Raw genomic sequence first — 21,035 nt, forward strand, 5'->3', positions numbered from 1 at the left:
CAACACCAGGGCTGAGGAGAGGAGCCACAGCTTGGCACTCGGCGGACTGCCTGAACAGCGGCCAGCAAACACCGCTCACCTCCCTTTCCATAAACTTGGATGGGGTTTCTGCAGCGTTTCTTTGGCCATCTACACAGTCGCTTTCTGCCCCCTGTTGGGCTGCTACCTTATGAATAACAGGAAAGCAGAAACCAAAACCCATACGATTTCAGCTGTTCTAATATGTCATCTACCAAGTTGCAAACTTTTTATTTATTATTTTATTTGAGAACAAATACCCTGTATCGGAATTCTAAGGAATTCTGTGGGTCCCGTTATTTTTCCTTATACCTGGCAATTGACAAGCAGTAACAGTAGCAGTAATGGTAACATCAAATGTTTTAGTCTATAATAACATTATTACTGCAATAACATCGGATGGAAAAGAGGACAGGTAATGGGAGAACAACCTGGCATTCAACAGATTTAGCATTTTGCTGATTACTGTCTGTTTTCTTGCTGCGATTCATGTGAAGCAATTAGCATGAGTAATGTTAGAGCATGGCTTCTTCCGTTCGTTTGTTCTCCCAAAAGGCTGATGAAAATGTATGCACCTGCGTGGGTCTATAACTAGGCTAAATATTCACAAAAAAAGACAGCAAAGGGGAAAAAAAGCACTCGGCTTCTATTTTGTGTAAAGAAATGAATGAATACCCCCTTTTACCGGGCGACTTTACACAATATGCGTGTTTGAAATTGTGTAGTAGGCATTCAAGGTCTGTTCTGCTGCGGAACAATGCAGCAGCTGATTGAGTCAGAAGAGAAAACACATGGGGGATGGTTGTTAATTTGATACAAATATAATGATGTGTGCAGCATTATAAATATGAAGAAGCAGGCTAGAAGTGATTTTTTTTTTGCATAACATGGTAGGGTGGCTTTTTGTTGTGCAGTGTATTGACTCATTTAACACATGGCATGTGAAGACAAAATTAAGTTACCAGACATGTTACATGGTATTTGTGCTTCATTATTGAAGGATTGCATTCAGTTCAGTCCCATCTGAAATGCAAACCTCAGGATGCCGTTGCCCCTCGTCATTGGGTGGAGGATCAGGGACCCACCCTGGACTGGGCACCAGCCCACCACAGGGCACAGACTCCATTCACTCACGCTTATGGCCAATTTAGTTAGAATGATGGGAGGAACTGGAGAGCCAGGAGGAAACCCACATCAACACTGGGAGAGTGTGTAGTCTTTGCTTACACAAGGCTGTGGCTTGGGTTTGAACCGTCAGCCCTTTTGAATGTCTAAACCCACAGCTGATATGTATGTGCAAAGCAATTGTGCTTTATCGATATTAATTTATTAATTACAACTTCTCGTTGGGATTTTTTCTTTAGATTTTTTGAATGTCAAAATAAATAAAAAATGTTGATGACAAATCATCTGTCAGGAGTGACGGCACCTGAAGACATCACCTGTGCACAATCAGGACAGCTTTTAAGAAGCCCTGTGGTTTCGCCCATTAGGAGCGGAGGCATTTTCGTGAACTCTGTTGTGGACCCCAAAACTTGTGTAAAGTGTTTTTATTTCCCCTTTTCGGGCATCGTGCCGTGCTCCTTTGTTGTTGATAACTAAATCATTGTTTCCAGTATGTACCGTCTCTGTGCTTACTTACCTCATCAGCTCGCCGACGTGACATCATCATTAAAATTAATTGCATAATGCAGAAATGCATGCTTATAAGCACCTCATATATCTTTAGACACAGACTTTCTATAACTAATTAAATCCAATAGTCACAGCAAAACATATGCAATTATCATAACATTTTCCTTTGGGAAATCTGAACAATACTGAGAAATGAGAAATTGGTCTGTGGTACAAGGTTATCAGTCCATCGTTCACAATTTCAGCCTGAAACAAGGGGTGACTGCATGGTTGTAGCATATCAGATTCTGTGCTGCCTAAGTCCATGCTTTAACTGTATCCTTCCATCTCTCCAGCCAGAAAGCCGTTGGGGCCTTTCTAAAGACTACATGCAGCCAGGGGAACATTATGTTGTGTCTGACCTACATGAAATACAAGATGATCCTGCCAATGGTGTCCAGAGCAAAATTGGTCTGTGCTGAGTCGGTGCGAGATAAATAAAACACAATTTGCTGTAATGCAGCTGACAGTGTAATGCCACTGCTTATCCTATATGATCATATAGGATGTCAACACACAGGTTTCTGAATCTCATGACCAAATGATTTATGATTTGTTCCATGAACGGCACAAGACAGCAATGCACCTTTCAACTAAACACAATTAGCGTTTGAGACAAAACAAAAACATGCCGCAAAAAAAAAAAAAAGAAAGCCTGTCAAATCATGTTAAAAGGCCAAATTACTCACTGTACCCCCATTATTTATGTTTTTTTTCCTGCCAGTGTTCAGGCATGTTTTCAGTCCAAGCAGATGTATGGGAAAAAAATCACACATCTGATTACTCAGAAACAAAAACTCCGGGAAAGGACATTTTTTTTTGCTGCAGAATCTTATCTCCACTTTCCAGTTGTCTCCTGTGCTTCATCACCAGTTCCAGTTAACTTTGGCTTGTTTGTGGATACTTCCTGGATTCAGTCTCTGGTTTGAAAAGCCCTTGGTTTACCACATTAGTGAATTTTCAAATTCAGATCTCTACCAATTGATAAGTTGATAGGAAAATGTATCATTTAAAAATTGCCTGTGGATCAATGAGCACCGGGGATGGGAATCACCAGTCAAATTGAAACCGTTTAATAAACATGTAAAAAGTTAAGTCATACTTACTTTCGAGTATTATTCAACAGCTGCACTAATTCTGCTTCAAAAAACACTAATATGGGGTGACAAGTTGTTATTTGCCCAAAATGAATCTAGGCTACTACCACCCAAACTTGTAGTTTGTCCATAAACCATGGCACATTTTGTCCACAAAAGCAAGCCTTCATTTTTTTTTTCATTCACAGAAAGTGTTTATTTTGTGCACTGAACTGACATCAGCACCCCTGCTTATAAGCTCAAATGATGCTGTCATTAGCTATAACATCAGGGGTTAACATGATCAAATGATAACAATCATGAGCTGATAAAAATTGACAATGGCGGTGATGGCGGGCAATTCTCAACTGCCTTCATAAACAGAGAAGAAAATTAAGAGAATTTTATTTCTTTCTTTGGCTCAAACTACTGCAACTCCTTTTTCTAAATTCTGCTTGCTATTGTCACACACACTTTTGGTACCATTGGGGGACACAGCAACCTTTCAACCTTTCTGACCACAGCAAAGAGGTGAACCTGTCTTTTCTTTGATTGTCATTTCATTATGACCTTTAAAAATAGTCTGTCCAGTCATGTGTTGCGTTTAACAGATAAAACATTTGAACTACTCAAAAAACTTTTTTTGCTGATTGAAAGACAATTAAAAGATTAATATTTTTCTTTTTCACATAGGCTAACAATAGCCTCCACATCGTTGCCTGCAATGCAGCACTGAAACAAACAGCGCCATGCCCTTCTTCACGCTTCAGACCTCAGTGGCCATGAATTTAACCTCCTACCAATTGCATCTGCTTCACGATCGCCTTCTGGTTCAGGCACACATAATATTCCCCAGGCAGCTCACAAAGAGCACTACTTCTTCACAGTAGTGCCAAAGAGTTTATGGGGGCTTTGTTTCTGTTCCGTTTTAATGGGCTGTGATGGGAGTGTGTTCACAGTATGACACTGCCACGGCTCAGTAATTGTACTCTTGAGCAACCACATCGCACCACCATGCATCCATCACTATGTGGGCACGCAGAGAACGGGTTAGCTACACGGCAACATTCCGATTACTCATAACTCTCAAACGCCTGCTAAAACAATGTTGCTGTGTGTTCGTCCAATGCCTACAAAATGTAGACATATCAGCAGTCAAGTGTATTTTTAATCATTATATCACCATGTGAACTAATAAACATTTAGGACACTACCATAATATGTATATTAAAAGACAAAATATCATTTTTATAAAAGAAATAAAGTGGACCATGCATTTATTGGAATCTAAAGAAAAGGATGGAGATTGCATGATAACATAAAAAGTTTTTTTATTGTTTTTACTTTTACCATAGTCCAGAGGTGACATTGGTCATAATCTTATCAAACCACCAGCTTTAGTTTTCATACAATGGACTGAACAGTACCAATCTAAACTATTTTGATTCAGGGTTTATCTGATGTCATGGTCACAGTGGCAAAGTCAACATTCCAGGCATGAACATTGGCCAGAAACAGAAAGTGGGCCCTTCACTGTTGTACGTTTTTCTTCGTGTTGCAAGTGTGAAGGACAAGTGACATAGATGAGGACAAAAAGAGAAGGAAGCTGGTCTTATTGTGTATCAATCTGTGCAGAAGCCCCTGCAGGGATGGTTCAGTGGAGATAATTCCCAAGACTTTAGGTGAGAGAGAGCAGCTACAGGAAAACTGATGGCGATAAGGTGTCCAGTCCTATGGTGAGAGATTTATAAACTCCCTTTAAAGAAATAACTCAATAAGAGCAGAGGGCCACTACAGCTATACAAAATGCTCTGGAGAAAAAACAGACTGTAGATTTAACTCAACTCAAACTCAGGATAACTCAAGATTTATATTAAATGTCTATATTCACAAATAAAAAACATACTGTGACAATTTATAAAATACTTTTATCAGACTTTCTGACCCTGCTATAAGTATATTTAAACATATGAAAAAGATATTAGTGAAATACACTCAAAGCATACATATTTAGTGCAATAGATTTGTATCCTGTTGATCCAGCTTATTTCATTCTTGAATAGACAATAAATACACATGTCTTAATTCAACACAGTGTTTAACACTGAACAAAATAAACTTTTTTTAACTAAACTGGTTTGGATTACGTAAGATGTATTAGTTTTAATGAATTGTGGAACAATTATTTTTGAATAAGAAGTTCTGTAACAGCCCCCGTTCCACCTCCCACTAGAAGGGGGGTGTGGACACATGAGGCAGTCCACCAGGAAACATACGAGGAAGAGGCCGACTTTCTATATAAATACTCAGCGGCCATCGTGACCTTTCTCCTTTTGACTACACCTAATGACGACTCATTTTGCCAAGCGATTCTTTTGGATTTGCCCTCTTCTGCCTGCCATTTGGACATCGCTGTTTAAAACCTCTTGCCTGCCCACCACCGCCACCATTGCTTCATCGCTTTGTTCTTTTGCTCTTGTCATTGCCAATCCCTGCATGAAGATGCTTCTTTTACCAGCCCCCTGCTCACACCCTCAAGCCACTGTAAAGACTGTTCCTTCCACGCCACTAACGTGCTTCCACTGCTGCCGTGCGGCCCAATATGCCAGTGCCTTCTCCTGTGCCTTCTCACCCAAGTCTCCTGCCTGCTCACGTCAGCCCAGGCGCCCATGCCCTTCAAAGTTAATATATTTTCAGTCTATTAATTGAATAAAATCAGATTTTTTATATACTTACATCTGAGTGTGATAAAAGTATAGAATATTATCTTACATTGGCATGAACCACTATTGACAAAATGATTTAATAGCAAAAAAAAAAACATTAACATGAACAGAAAATTGGCACGGAAGCCTAAAAGAATTCTGAGGCCCTCTTCAGCATGTCCAGATGAACCAGATGGATGTTTCACATTAATATCAGGATGTTGTGCATTTGCGCTTCATGCAACACAGATAACGTCTGATTATTATTTTTGAAAAGTCAAGATTGTGACCTTAATAGGAGGGGATATTTTAATAATCGAATCTACATACATAGTCTACTAGTACATCCAGTAATGTGAATAGAATAAGCCTGGATTTCTGTGAGATTTAAACAGTGCACATAAAACTCATGTTTACATGCCTGGTGTGAACCTCCCTGTCCTATCTGATAAACCAGCCTGATCCTGGGTCATGAACTTAGCATTCCTGAAAACCATTCCAGAACGCTCTCTACAGTTTCCTCAGCCTTGGCAATCCTCTTTCAATCACAGTTTACTAATATTAATAGCAACAGATGTTCTGGCTGATTATGAGTTTATAGCCACTTACAATTACAGTAAAAGCAAACACAATCGATATACTGCACTATGCAGAAGTACATGTAAAACACTAAAACTTCTATATGAATCTGACTCTGGAAACCCATTCTCCATTTCCAAAATTGTTGGATACCTGCCATGGCAACATTTTTCTAACTCTCATAAGAGCCATAACATTTTTTACCACTGAAGTCAAACTTTAATATTTTAATGAAATGGAACTGGTTCCCCTCACTTTAATTCCAAACTTAACAGGCAGCTGCTGTACCAGCAGTGCAAGCCTAAAGAGGCTCTCACCTATTATTATGATTTGATATTAGGCACTTTTTTACTCAGTAATTAAGAGAAACTAGCCTACTGTGGAGCTCCACCAAGAACCATTAGGCACTGTGTATTGATGTCATTAAGCAATGCTATATGTTCATGATTATGTCCGTAAGTATATAAACTGCATGGCTCCTTAGCTTTATATAGTGGATAGCTGTGTTTTGTACAGCATGGATTTGTCCAGTCAGCATTACACCTAGGTTGTCACAGTGCCCAGGATGAAGGGGAAAAAGGCGCAGGTGCTTTTTCTTAGTCTAGCACCCAACAATCTCCGAGCATGCTCTTCAATGACAAGTCTAAGCCTTATCAGGGCTCTTAGTTTGTAAACTCGATATTCTATAGAAATCGAACGAGAATTGCTGGTGTCTTCCTATTGTAAGTCGCTTTGGATAAAAGCGTCTGCTAAATAAAGTAAAGTAAAGTAAAGTAAAGGTGCTTGACATTTTGCAGGTAAAGGGGGCTTTATTAAACAGAGAAGCAACTGGCACAATGGCCACAAACAAACACAAAGAACCTATGTCATTGGTATTTTTTTGGGTAGAAGATTACACCCTAACCTGAGGCAGGAGCTAAATAAGTCCAAAAAGTGGGAGTTCTAGTTCAAGTTCAAGTGAGCCTTATTGTCATTTTAGCTACATACATGTTGCACAGTACATAGTGAAACAAAACAATGTTTCTCAGGAACAAGGTGCTACATGAAACATTTAAACAAAATTCAAGTTCAAATGCTGCTCTAATAGTGCAAATACTGCTGTAAAAATAATATGTTCTAAACATAGAAGAGTTAGAGTGTGTGCACATCGGTCCAAAGAGAAAAGTCCCTGAGTGTTCAGGTGTCTGATGGTCTGTGGAATGAAGCTTTACCCCAGAAGAGGCGTCACCAGCCAGGGGAATTGTTTGACACTGGCACTACCATCAGTCAAGAATCAGTGGCGGCCCACCTACACCCGGCTGTGGACGGGGATGGGCCAGGTGGTGGCCTACGCCATCCCAAATCATGGAAGCGACCATGGTGGTTGATTGCCTGATGGAGGGGATGTTTCATCGATTCGGCATCTCACGGGAGCTACACAGTGACCAAGGACGTAACTTCGAGTCCCGTCTGGTGATAGAGCTGTGTGACAAGGCCAACTCCACTCCACTCTCAGAGCGTCGGGTTGGTCGAGAGGTTCAACCGGACCCTGGCTACACAGTTGGCCATGCTCAGCAGCCGGCACCAACAGGATTGGGATGAGCATGTGCCTTTATTACTCCTGGCATACCAGAGCATGGTACATGAGTCGACAGGGAGCACCCTGGCTGCCCTCATCCTGGGCACCAACTGCCCTCATCCTGGACACCAACTGACCTGATGTGTGGGCGCCCTCCGGATGACACGCTGCCCAGCACCCCAAGCATGGATTAGGTGGTGGCTGTATAGCAGCGGATGGAGGCGGTACATGAGTTAGCCCGCAAACATCTGGGGCTGACAGAAAAGAACCAAGGTTATTATAGTTAACGAAAACGAACGATAAAACTAAAACTAGAATTGAAAAAGCATTTTTGTTAACTGAAATAAAGAGTTAAAAAAAAAAACGAAAACTAACTGAAACTGTTTTGTGTGTATACAAAACGGACTTAAACGAACTAATATTATAGCAAAAACGTCCTTCGTTTTCGTCTTTGTAATAAGCCTTTTGGGTTGAATTAAAATCTATTTACTTCACGCTGCCAGTTTTAAGCCAGGTTTTTGACCATTATGGTAACACGTGGTCTGTGACGTCACGTGTCCATAGTCGGCTAGCGTGATGGCTGCAGCGAAAGTCGGAAGAAAGCGGAAGAAAGTCCTATTTGGGATTTCTTTGATTATGACAGTGGCAAAAATAAAAGTAAGTGCCTTGTTGTAGAAGCAGGTGATACAATATGTGGAATACTTCTCAAGGGGAAAAACCCCACGAATCTGAAAGTCCATTTGAAAAGCTCACACAAAAAGGCGAACCAAGAGTACCTGAACAAGCTAGCCTCTCGCCCGCCCTCCCCCGAAAGAGAAGCGGTAGCCAGGCCAGGTAACATGGGAAAGGAACGTGATACAACAGCATCCATAATGGACTGCTTCCACCCCGCGACCAAGTAGCTGCTGGCTAGTAAATACGCAGGAACACCACAAATGAGAAGAAGCATTGGTAAATATGTTTATTAAGACTGGAATGTCTACACGACTGTGACTCGATTACCTTTAAAAAGTTCACCACTTCACTCGAACCAAAATTAAAAACACCCGGAGCTGCAAGAGTCAATAACCTTATCGGAGCTAAGATGGATAAGGCTATTCTGGTGATTTTGATTCATGCACCTGACAAATATCCTAATTTACAAAAAAAAAAACTAAAACTAACACTGTAACTAATAAAAACTAAACTAAAACTAAGCAATTTCAAAATATCAAAACTAATAAAAACTAGTAAATCTGCCTCTAAAAACTAATTAAAACTTAACTGAATTTGGAAAAAAAAAAAAAAACAAAAAACTAAAACTAATGAAAAATCCAAAACTATTATAACTGTGAAAAGAACCTATGACCTCCGAACCGAGGGACTCTCACACACAGTGTGGGTGTACAACCCGAAACAAAGGAGAGGGTGTTGCCCAAAGATAACCTTGGGTGCTGTGTTCTGTTATGAGGGGGAGTAATGTAGTGTTGACAGCCAATAGAGCTGGGTTCATCTGCATTTGCCCACCTCCAAGGCATTCAGGGGGAGGTTGGCTCACCGTCTGGGTGAATGCTAGTGTGAGTTCATGTTCTGGATAGGGTTGCAGTTTAGAACAGGGGTGTATTGTGATCTTGTGTGAGTACTTACCTCTTTTCAGTGCTGAATAAACAAGCATGGCTGAACATTCTGACTCTCGGTACTCCCCATCCACACCTCTTGACCGTAAGCAAGATGTATCCTTAAAAACGGTCTTTGCCCATGTTCCAGTAATGTTGTGGTAACGTTCTTTTCCTGGCCTGTTTTTCATCTGTGCAATGTTATAAATGCATGACCATTGTATCGTGTCCTCACTCTCTTGTTATGTACTGGTTTGTGATCCTGTTATGTATATTAAACATATTTTTGTTTATAGTTCCATTCTTCCACCATATTCCTATGGCATGAATTCATACTTTTTTATGTGACGTTCCTATTTTGTACCTAATTCTATAGCTCTAAAGTTGTGATCAATTAATTTCACCTTTGAGCAGTGCTGCTGTTTCGAAATTAGTTTGAAGAAGACCCATTCCAACCGCAGTGAAATGGCACGGCCTCTTTGTCTGGGAAACTACCATGAGTCAGCTTCTATTACACAGCCATCATCTGACGGTACATGGCAAGCAGTAAGAAACAGCAAGATCATTGACTTCCTGACAACATTGGGAAACTCCCTGGAAAGTTCACTTGATCTATAATGTTTAGGAAGCAGTGGCTATAAAAATATATTGGAATTACAATGTGACTGACAATTCTGTCTAGGTAGGATGCTTTAATGTAGGAATATTTATGCAGATAATACATTCAGAATATAAATGTAAAGAAAATGTACATCCCGAGAGAAACACATAGTAAGTGAATATGAAAAAATAACTTAAAAGTAATTTTGTAATGAAGTAGTTTAAGTAATATTAAAAAAACCTGTACTCCTCTGCAGCACTAAGACACTTCCTCATAATCATACATTCTCCCCATCATAATATTTCCCAACGTTCTACGAAAGAAACGGTTGTACATAAGCATACAAAACTACGCCCAGTGCAGCACCCTCACTAGAAAGCTTGCTTCAACTGCTTCACATTTGACATCATTAGAAACACCCATAGTTTACAGCAGTGTTCTTCAAATGTGGACCTTGAATTCAAATTCAGCCCTTGGTTTCAGATGTTCTAGGCAGTTATTGATTCTGTTTCGGCAAAGATACTTTACATCTGAGCTACGGGGAGAGGAATGTAGGACAAATCAGCAGTTTATGTACCTTGAGGGTTGATAGTTGGTTGATAGTTGATTAAGGATGAGCTATAGACTTTAGGTAGGGTGTAGTAACCTAGTGGGGTAACACATGAACCAGAAGACCTATGACCAGAAGATACAGGTTCAAATCCCACTTACTACCATTGTGTCCCTGAGCATGACATGTAACCCTTCGTTTGCTCCAGGGGGGGACTGTCCATGTCCCAACTGTAACTACTGATTGTAAGTCGCTCTGGATAAGGGCATCTGATAAATACTGTAAATGTAAATGTAGGTACATGTTATGCTAATTGACCTAGATCTGACTCTGTATATAGTTGTGTGTATGTGTATCTGTCTCTGTGTGTGTGATATGGACAGAGCAGTAAGTACTGAAAGAAGAAAGAAACATGATATTTATTAAGAAAGAGGGAATTGAAATAAAGGTTTTTAACTGAAAACCCAAGTAACCCAGGCCTAGCTTGGGAGTTGGTAAATTCTGCTCACATCTGCAGGCTGGTGATCAACGTAAGCCCAGGCCGAGGTACAATGAAAGCCAATTCAGCCTTTGTTATAAAGTTACAAGCATTGGTTGCTATTCAGACCATGTTGCCACTATAAAATGAGCACGAGAAAGCTTTCGGGAACATCAGAATTTTAATGAGAAAGAAACCATGACTTGGTCTTGCCTGTTTCCAACAGGACTTAGTAAAGGCTCAAGCTGAAAATGAATAAAAAGAAATAAAAACAGTGGTTAATCTTAATTAATGAAAAGTTGTTTTTTTGTTAATCTGATGTCTGAGAATCCTTCCATGCTCAGCATAATGGAATGCTATTGAGGCTCTGGCTATCATCAGTAAGCAGCCCCTATGCCGAGCATAAAACCCCCTGTCAGCATGAACACACCTAAATCCCCCAACAGACACACACACTCACAAAACACGGTGCACCACCAAGTTTACCACTCCCCTCTCTCTCGCTAGACACACACACACACATAACAGCAGCCTCTTTACAGGATTCCTCCCACCCTAAAAAGGCGAGGCATTATCCCAAATTATTTTTAAATACAAATGTGTGCAAGGGAGCAAGAAAGACGAACAAGAACATTTTCTCTCTGGGCTGAAATGGACCTTCATGATTAGGATAAACAGGGAGATGACTGTGTGAGTGGACTTTGAAACCCAAAATTTGCCTGTTTTCTTCGCCTGCTGTTGTTTTCAACCAACCAAGCACAATGGTAAGTTGAGGGGACATACACTGCTGTTTTAGGGGACAATAAATGTTCACAGTGAATTTTAAAAATCACGGAAAGACATTAGCTTGTACAATCACATGATGTTTGAACTTAGCATTTGGTTACAGCCACATGAAGTCAATAAGGAGTATGGAAACAATTACAGAGCCCTTTCCCTCCCTTTAGAAGCATGGACAGTTACATAAAGTATTACATAAGTATGTTCAGCATTTTTCTTATATACTGTACAATGTTACTAGTAGAGTGAAGCTTTGTTTGAGTTATGTTATGCCACCACACACATACACACACAAACACCTCTCTAATATATATTTAGGATTAAATTATAGATGTACAAACACCTTATATCCATTTAGTGCCTGAAGCCAAACTGTTGCACTTATCTTAAAAAGTAATAGTTTTCATATCTCAGCACAGATGCTCACTGGATATTTTTTGTTTTTTGGTTTAATACATAGTTTTTCTTCCTGATCCAATTAGACAATACCGGGTTGAAACAATGAAAGACACAGTTTCCTTTATTATGTTTGTAAGAGATTATGTTATGGCTACAATAGAGCATATGGTTTCAATGTTCTGCAAGGTTCTGATTTTTTCTAATATGAAACATGCATTACAATTCAAAATCCCATTTAGCATAAGAAATGTACAGACGCTTTGCTCTTGTGTTTCAAGCACAGTTGCATCAACAGTACATACAGCAGGATTAGGTGTTAAAGTCAAAGAATCTTGATGCCTAGGGCAAGTTCTACATAAAATGTACATAAAAGAAAGTTGTGTAATATTAAAACTATGTTCAGTATTTATACAATTTCTTTTTTTTAAGTATATTTGTATATTTGATCCCTCCTGTAGGTATCCTTTTGGTCACTTACAAAACTGTTGATGCAAATACAAAACTATATGGTAAATACACAAACTGTGTACACTTCAGTGAAGGAGAACAGGCCTACACTGTTATAAATATGTTATCAGAAATTTACAGTAAGTAAAAACCTGTTAAATTTTGTGACATGACTTCAGGAAATATAAAATCACATTCTAAACAATGTTTCCCCCCATAAGGGTCTCCTGGACATGGCAGTCTTTGTATCCATCAGCTTTTGTGCCTTCACCTCTGGAATGTGCCCCGACAACTGTCAATGCAAGAAGACCAAAGTGTTCTGTCAAGGCCATATAATCTCTACGTTTCCATCACCGGTACCTGCAGGCACAAATGCCATGTTCATCTTCAATACTAGCATAATGGCTCTGAAATCTGCAGATTTTGATGATGTTTCTGAAGACCTTCAAATTTTTGACATCAGAGACACACAAATTACTGACATCTCATCAAACACCTTTGATGCAACAAATAACCTTTTGCCCTGTGCATATCAGGTACTGATCTGGTTTCTCTCCCAGAGGACCTCTTCCAAAACCTCCAGGCACTGGAGTCCCTGAACTTAACCAAAAACAAATTGCAAATCTTCCCTCTACCCTGTTCTCACATTTGGAGAGTTTGGAGACTTTAGATCTAGGGCCAGAAACCTGCTCACTACATTGCCAGAAAATGCCTTCTACAATCTAACCCACTAAAAAAAGTGATTTTGGCCAAAAACAGAATTACTGAATTGCCTAAAGAAGTTTTAGTGGCCTTAGACAACTTAAGATCCTCCGCTGAACGACAATCGCATGAAAGAAATACCAGCTGGAGTCTTCAAGGACCTGGTGGACCTAGAGGAGTTGTCCCTGCAGATCAACCAAATCACTCATCTCCCAGCTGACCTTTTTCTTCATCAGCGGAGCCTGCGAAAGCTGTATTTGTCCAACAACCGACTCTCTGCTTTGCCTGGGGGGATCTTCATGAACATGCCCAACCTCACTCGCTTCACGCTGCATGAGAACAACCTGCAGAACCTGTCCACTGGTGTTTTCGGACCCATGAGCATTCAAGAGCTCTGGCTCTATGGCAACAGACTTACACATCTGCAGGATGGCGTGTTTCGCAATCTGACAAACCTGCATCTTCTAGTAATTAGCCGAAACCTGATTGAGACCATCTCTCCTGGTGCCTTCCAAGGCCTGATCAATATTCAGGAAGTGTCGTTGCACACCAATCGCATCAAGCAACTTGAAATGGGCATATTCAGTGGGCTTCCTAACCTCGTCCATATTTCCCTGGAGCATAACCAGATAAAGTCCCTTTCTGGGCAGCTGCTCCATGGCGTCTCCAGTTTGCGTCAGCTGGACCTGCACAACAATTCCCTCATAAACGCACCGCAGGATTTCTTGGATTCCTTACAGGTTGTAAATGAAGTGCTTCTTGCAATGAATCCCTGGAGATGTGACCGGGACATTATTAAGCTCCGTGACTGGATGCTGTTGAACCCACATAAGGTGGCAAACCTGTCACTTATAAAGTGTCAATCACCTCCCGCCCTGAACGCTACTAAAATAACAGACCTGACCGATCAAGATATTGATGCAACTCCTTCACATGCACCTTCTGTTATCCCATACAGTCAATCACAGAGCCCAACCGATAAAAGGCGAAGACCTCACACGCCATCAGGAAAGAGAAGCACGCCAGTGCCTGCCACCAGGGCCACCACTGCGCCTGAGCAGGGTGGTGACACCCATACCAGGGATATTGTTAGCTGTGGCTTGTCAAAGCACACACATTTGATCACTGCCCTTGTATGCACAGCTATCATAACCAGCTTTGTCATCTGCTTCATTTGCTGGAACAGGAAAAGGCGTGACAGTCGAAATCTGCAGAGGCCACCAAAAACAAGCTCTGTTATTTAGAAACATCATTGGAGAAGAAGATGGAGGGGCATATGTGTTAAACCCCCAGGCAAATGGAAAAATATATTTTAAAAATTTACATGAGCCAAACACCAGCCAAAAACCATGGCTTAGATCAGCCACACTTGATGGAACTGTCTGCTCATAAAAAGTGAGCTACAGGCTACAATTTGTCCCAGACTTTTTCTAAGTTTCAGTAAAACATGTTCATTTAGGGCAATTTTTAGAAGATCTTTTGAACCACGTGTTAACATGGTGGTTGGTTTTTCTTTTGCAGGGAGATTATTGCAAGACCAAATGCTTTTTAAAAGTGTCTCTTATGTTAAGTGATATATTGTAGTGTAGTTGTAATATCGCATGTTCAGAATATCAGTTACCCTGGGGTTCCTGGCAACCATTGCAAGACTGAAATTAATGCTACATACAATTTATGTAGAAATTTTTTTCCAGGAAATATTATACAGTTTAATGTAGGACTTTCATTCAATAACACAAATTAAAACAGTTATTTCACAAAGTTAATTACAGGTTAAATAAACTAGTATATAGATTATATACAAAATAGATAAATATATAAGAAATGAACATGTTTGTTCATCTAACTTAATACAATATGAGTTAATATTTGGTAAATATATGTTTAAATGGAAATCTTTTACTGTATAATAGTACCATTTAATGTTATTTTGTATGAATTTTAATGTAATTAGTGAATTTTATAACTGTACTTTGAGAGGAGTGCAGTGGCATAGAGATCCTCTGCTCTTATCTCTTAGAACAGAAATTCGGTTAGTCTGGACAGAGCAGGAGTGAGATAAGAATAGAGAGATATATCGCTGTATGTTCACTTTTCCAAATGACAGGACATTTAAGAAAAAAATAACATAGTATTTCTTTATTTTTGTTTTAGTAATAAATCCTGTGCATATGCAAAAATCTATATTACTTTCTCACTGAGAAGATTCACAGCAGTCTCAAAGTATATTATTGTCAGAATTAATGGACAAACACATTAATCGGCTGATCTGGAACATGGATATCATTGCATTCAAAAGGACGTGTCTACTCCCAAATTTTGAATGCAAAAATTTGCTAAAGAGTGTTAAAGAGTGTTCATTTGTCAGGGAAAAAATGGCAGCCATTCATTGTGCTTGAGTAGCTCCACTATCTATCATTATCCAATCAATCCCTATCAGTGTCTCAGGTGTCCTCCATCCACCGTTCACACACAGACCGGCGCCCACGGCCGAATTTGTCCACCTAGTGTTCAGTTGGAGCAAAGCAGAGGACCCCAGAGGAATCCCATACCAGCTAGGGAGAGTGCGCAAACCCCACACAGACCTACCAAAAATCTATTTTCTTTCCATGGTTTGACTTTTCAAACTGTAATACATGAATTTTTCAGTCCAGAAAAGTAACATCTTGTACTGTTTGTGAATGTGTAAAAGTGAACAATTCTCTGAACCACGAGGCGGAGAACCATTTGTGATTTAAATGAACATTTTGGCCCGGACGGATCACTTTGTGCCATTGCAACTTCCAAAAATAAAAAGTGTTTTCCTAGAATCACTGTTAAGTAGGTGTCTTGCATCTTTTGTTTGTTACTAGGCATTAACCTCTTTACTGTGTAAATATCTGTACTGTAATTAGCTACTTTTTATTTTGAGGGGTGTAAAGGATTTCACTCTTGAGTCTGATTTTAATGTGGCTGCATATCTTAGGTCATTTGCCCGAAGTAATTTAAAACAGGGAGACAACATGACAAGATATACACTTTGACTATCACATAACATTTATCAAGGCCATAGCACAGCCTATATAATCACAAAAGAAGAGTTCCAGGATTATACAATACTTCACTACAAAAGTTATTTTGCTCAACACTGTAAAAAGGAAGTCCGAATTACTATGATTCCAAAAGGAGCCACGAGAAGTTGGAGTTCCTTGGTGGTCCAGGTCCACTAGTTGATACATTCAAGAGCTTAACCAACACATATGACCACATTTGTGGTGAAGATTACTTCAATATTTTTAATTGCTAAGTTTTTAATTGATAAAACATATTCCTTTAAATAATTAGGCTGGTCTCCCATGACAAAATAACTGGATGCAACCAGGTGGGGTGATTAAAAACACGTGGATAACTTCTATATTAAAAAAAAATAAAAAGAAAAAATTAAATACCAAGTGCAACGTTTTTCTGCCCTTATCTGTAAAGGCAGATTTTTTTTCTTGTCACACCCCAGGGAGTCACATACGCCACAGCAGGAGTAAGATAAGAACAGCTTCCGACATGCACTTGCTTCCTGACCGATCATGGACATTTAAAAAATAATGTGGGAAAAGTGAAATTGCACAGGTAAGATTTGTTTGTTCAGTTGTTATTTTAGTGCTTTTTGTGGTCTAGTTGTTTATGACAGAACAGATTATTTGCTCAATCGTTTACCTGGAGGCATATAGAAATATATATTTGCCAAACTATTCATAGCCTATGTAAATGCAGTAATTAATATTGTAATTTATTGAATAAATAAATATTTCAATAGTCGCTGTTTTTTTTTGTTAATGTATTCAGGGTCTACTACAATGACTGGTTGAGAACTAGCATTGGCTCTCGTTTATTACTTCACTCGACTTGATGTTGTTGTGGCAATTCTCAATTGAGAGACTTTAGAGAAGGACACGAGTGCAGATTATAATCTGTTCTATATGAACAATATTTCCAGATTTCCAGAATTATTCTTTCATTAATTACATACTAAGGACTGAATTCAGTATATATTTATATATATTTATATAAAGCATATATTTTACTCAAGGCACAAGGCGCTGTTATTAAATGTGTGTAAAATTTATTTTCGTTCATGAATCTTGAGTAATGTCTGATTTCTAAATATGTAAATGTATTTGTCTGGTGCTTTGAAACCTGCAAGAAATGCAATGAAGATGCAATGATCAAATTAACTCTTATAAATCATCCTCAAACAACATTGCGTAATATTGCAATATTCCTTCAAGTTATGTTGACTGAATTGAATTAATGTCACACAGGCAGGCTTGTTCATTATTATTTTGTCCTCAGAAACAAAGATATATTCAGTGCATTTAGTATGAGTTCACTACAATTCTCTCAGACAGGCATGAATGTTCCGTCTGTGAAATATTATATGATAATCCACAAATAAAGAGAATGTCATCCTTACTTTCATATTTGCAGGGACATGCTGGCAGTACCGCTTTGCATCGGACTGCTGCCACTGCTGATGAGCTGCTCGGCACAGCCGTGTAAGGATGCAGAGAAGTGCCACGATCAAGACGTTTACGACAAAACTATTACAGCAATTCCTGACACTTTTAAATCTGGCGCAAAAGAGGTCTACTTTGTTGGAAGTCTGATAAGCACAATTCCAAAAGGAGCCTTTGCCAAGAACCCGCAGCTGGAGAAGTTGGAGTTTCTTGGTAGCACAACAAGTTCTGTAGAAGCTGGTGCGTTTGAGGGCTTGAACAGCATCAAGGTTATTGAAATTTCAGGCACGCAGGTTGACTCACTTCCTGTGGGGGCATTCGAGGGCTTGGCCAACCTTGAAAAACTTATCCTAAAAAGCAACAGAATTCACCATCTACAGAAGGGATTGTTTGATGGTCTGGGGAAACTTAGAGACCTTCAGCTGCACATAAATGAAATAACCTCCATAGAGGAAGGTGCCTTTGATCACCTGGAAAACCTTCAGGTTCTTCATTTGGCGAAAAACAACATCAGCTCTGTGACAGCATCCCTTTTTTCAAACTTAAAAATGCTGCAGGTCTTTCGGCTGTACGAAAATCAGTTACGTTCCTTTCCGGATGGATTTTTTGACAATCTGCCCAACCTAAAGGAAATTGCCATCCAAGGGAACAGATTAACACATCTACAACCTAATTTAATTCCACATAAAAGCAAACTGCTGAAGTTCTATTTAGACAGCAATCTTTTGACTGAATTGCCACATGAGATGTTTGTAGGATTCCCAATGCTTAAAACGTTAACCCTGGATAATAATCAGTTAACTAAGCTTCCTTCAGTGCTGTTTGGGGAAACATCTAAGATTACGGAATTAAACATGAAGAACAACAACCTCACCTCTCTTCCTCCTGGGGTCTTTCAACCCCTTACAAAACTTGGAAAGCTGGATTTATCCAGAAACCACTTTGAAACTTTGCAAAGCAATTTTTTTGAGGGCACAACAACACTTAAAGACTTGAATTTGCAAGCAAATTCGATCAAATCACTAGAATCTAAAACTTTTGAAAAATTGTCATCTCTAACAACTCTCAGACTGTCTTTCAACAGCCTCACGTGGCTTCCGGGAGACGTCTTCGACCATCTCATCAATCTCAAATTGTTGCAGCTAAATAACAATCCTTGGCACTGTGACTGCAATCTTATACCCTTCTTCCACTGGATGCAGTCAAATGGGGACAAGATAAAACTTCCTGTCACGTGTCAAGAGCCTGAGAACCTGAATGGTGTGAACATCATGTCTCTCAGTGAAAGCAGTCTGACGTGCCCTACTCAGCCCACACCAACTACATTAACAACGGCAGCAGTCACAACAGCTGTAACTACAAGTGCGTCAATGACGACAACAATACCAACTACAACCATGACAACAACGCCACCAACTACAACACTACCTACAACTACGACCGTAACAACAACACAAACTGCAACCACTACACCACCCACAACTACAGCTATAACAACCACACCACCAACTACAACACTACCCACAACTACAACCATGACAACAGCAACTCCAACCACAACTACAACCATAAAAACCACACCACCAACTACAACATTGCCCACAACTACAACCGTGACGATACCAGCTACAACAACACAGATTACTACAGTAATGGTGATAACCACACCACCAACTACAACAACAATGACAATGCTGCCGCCAACTACTACAGCAACGACAACAACAACACCAGTAACGACACAACGATCAACAACTATGACTTTACAACCTACTACTCTATTGACAACTACATTAGCCACTACTACAGTAGCTACAACAACAGCAGCTACCACAAAACTCATTACAACTCTACTTACCACATCTATCACAATACCGACTGAACCAGTAACTACAACTACAAACACACCCACAATGCGAACAACAGCTATGCCTACTACACCCATTCTAACTACTACTACAGCTATCATCACAACCACCATTACAACCACACTTCCCTTAACTACCATGAGCCAAAGAAAGACCACACCACAGTTAGACACTGCAAGAATCTTTACTTGTCCCAATATTCTCTTGCCGTTTCATTCACCCTCCTCTGCCTACAGCCGCTATTCTGCCCTGAGAGCTTCTCAGGCTGCACGGTGTAAGGAGAAGGTGTTTTTTTACACGACTATGCTGGTAATTGAGATATTCTGCACTGCAGCACTAACCTGGTTCACCTATTCCTTGTACCGCTCTCTTCAACAAGGAGAGAGGCGTTACAACCGCGTGAACTTAACACGCTTCTTATACAGGAAGGAGATCAGCCTGAGACCGGTCTGTGAAACAGAGACTGTTGCACTGTAGTAGATGCAGCCTTTTACTATACATGCCATTGCATCGTGTTTTCCAACATATCTGCTGTATCCTTAGTATTACTCTTTTGTTGTTAATTTTGAACAGAACGTGTATGACCTTGTTGTGTCGTGAATCTGTAACAATATTTTTCATTTATAAAAAAGATTGTAAAACACCTTCGTTTCTTCTTTGTGCATGCTCCTGTAAATGTTTGACAGCAGAGCATAACTGGCGGTCAGTACACTGCAAGCAGCATTACTCTGATGGTGCAATAATGCAGGCCAGTCCTGCAGAAAATGTGATTTTAAATGATCACTAATGATCTGTGGAAATGTCTTTTGTTACACAGTGATGAACAGGGCAGGCAATTATTTAAAACACAAAACAATATCACGAATAATCCTGATGAAGCAAACAAGGGCTTATAAATGGTTCAACTTGATATAAAACGAATTGTCCGTTTAATGTTACTGTTTCTCTGATAGTCAGATGTAAGCCACATTTTGGTCATGTATCTGTAATACAGATACACGATAAACCTTCCAGTTAGTCGTGGGTGCCACCATGTTTTTAACTGGTTTTAAATACTGTGAACAATATGGTAATAAACAGTGTTCCTGTTTACCGATTTGAGCAAAGACATGGGGTGCTTAAGTTTAAAGTGAAGTGATTGTCACATGTGACACACAGCAGCACAGCACACGGTGCACACAGTGAAATTTGTCCTCTGCATTTATCCCATCCCAGTAAAATGTCTGTTGACAGTGACATAGGTTATAACCTTGCAGTGCCGTAACCCTAATTAGTTTTGTGAAGCTCTTGTTGTCAAATGCTGTATAACAGGTGTTTGACAGGAACAGGACATTGGCTTTGATCGTCCTGGGAACAGGAGGCTCATGAGGCATGAAGAAAGGAGTTGAATGACGCTGAATGGCGAGTGAACAGCAGCATTGTCTTTGCCCATTTTCAGATGGGATGAAACAGGGAAGTGGATGATCATTACTGACGTTCCTCAAGCCCCAGGGACACACACACTTCCACACAAAA

The 21,035-nt window shown here is 39.8% G+C and overlaps 1 protein-coding gene and 1 pseudogene across 1 annotated transcript; both read left to right on the forward strand.

The window, feature by feature from the left end:
* The first annotated feature begins 11,587 nt into the window (after positions 1 to 11,587).
* LOC114775479 (leucine-rich repeat-containing protein 15-like) lies at positions 11,588 to 15,982 on the forward strand (annotated as a pseudogene).
* Positions 15,983 to 16,629: 647 nt separating this feature from the next.
* On the forward strand, positions 16,630 to 20,163 carry LOC114775478 (leucine-rich repeat-containing protein 15-like). The gene is made up of 2 exons (XM_028966546.1): positions 16,630 to 16,765; positions 17,624 to 20,163. The coding sequence occupies exon 2, from the start codon at positions 17,628 to 17,630 to the stop codon at positions 19,995 to 19,997; it is 2,370 nt and encodes a 789-aa protein (XP_028822379.1). The 5' UTR covers positions 16,630 to 16,765; positions 17,624 to 17,627; the 3' UTR covers positions 19,998 to 20,163.
* The last annotated feature ends 872 nt before the right edge of the window (positions 20,164 to 21,035 follow it).

The sequence above is a fragment of the Denticeps clupeoides genome, unplaced genomic scaffold (genome assembly GCF_900700375.1).
Source record: "Denticeps clupeoides unplaced genomic scaffold, fDenClu1.1, whole genome shotgun sequence".
Lineage (NCBI taxonomy): Eukaryota > Metazoa > Chordata > Actinopteri > Clupeiformes > Denticipitidae > Denticeps > Denticeps clupeoides.

What these genes read in the sequence shown, in the direction of transcription:
- LOC114775478 (XM_028966546.1), top strand. Translation starts at nt 17,628, where the DNA reads ATGCTGGCAGTACCGCTTTGCATCGGACTGCTGCCACTGCTGATGAGC.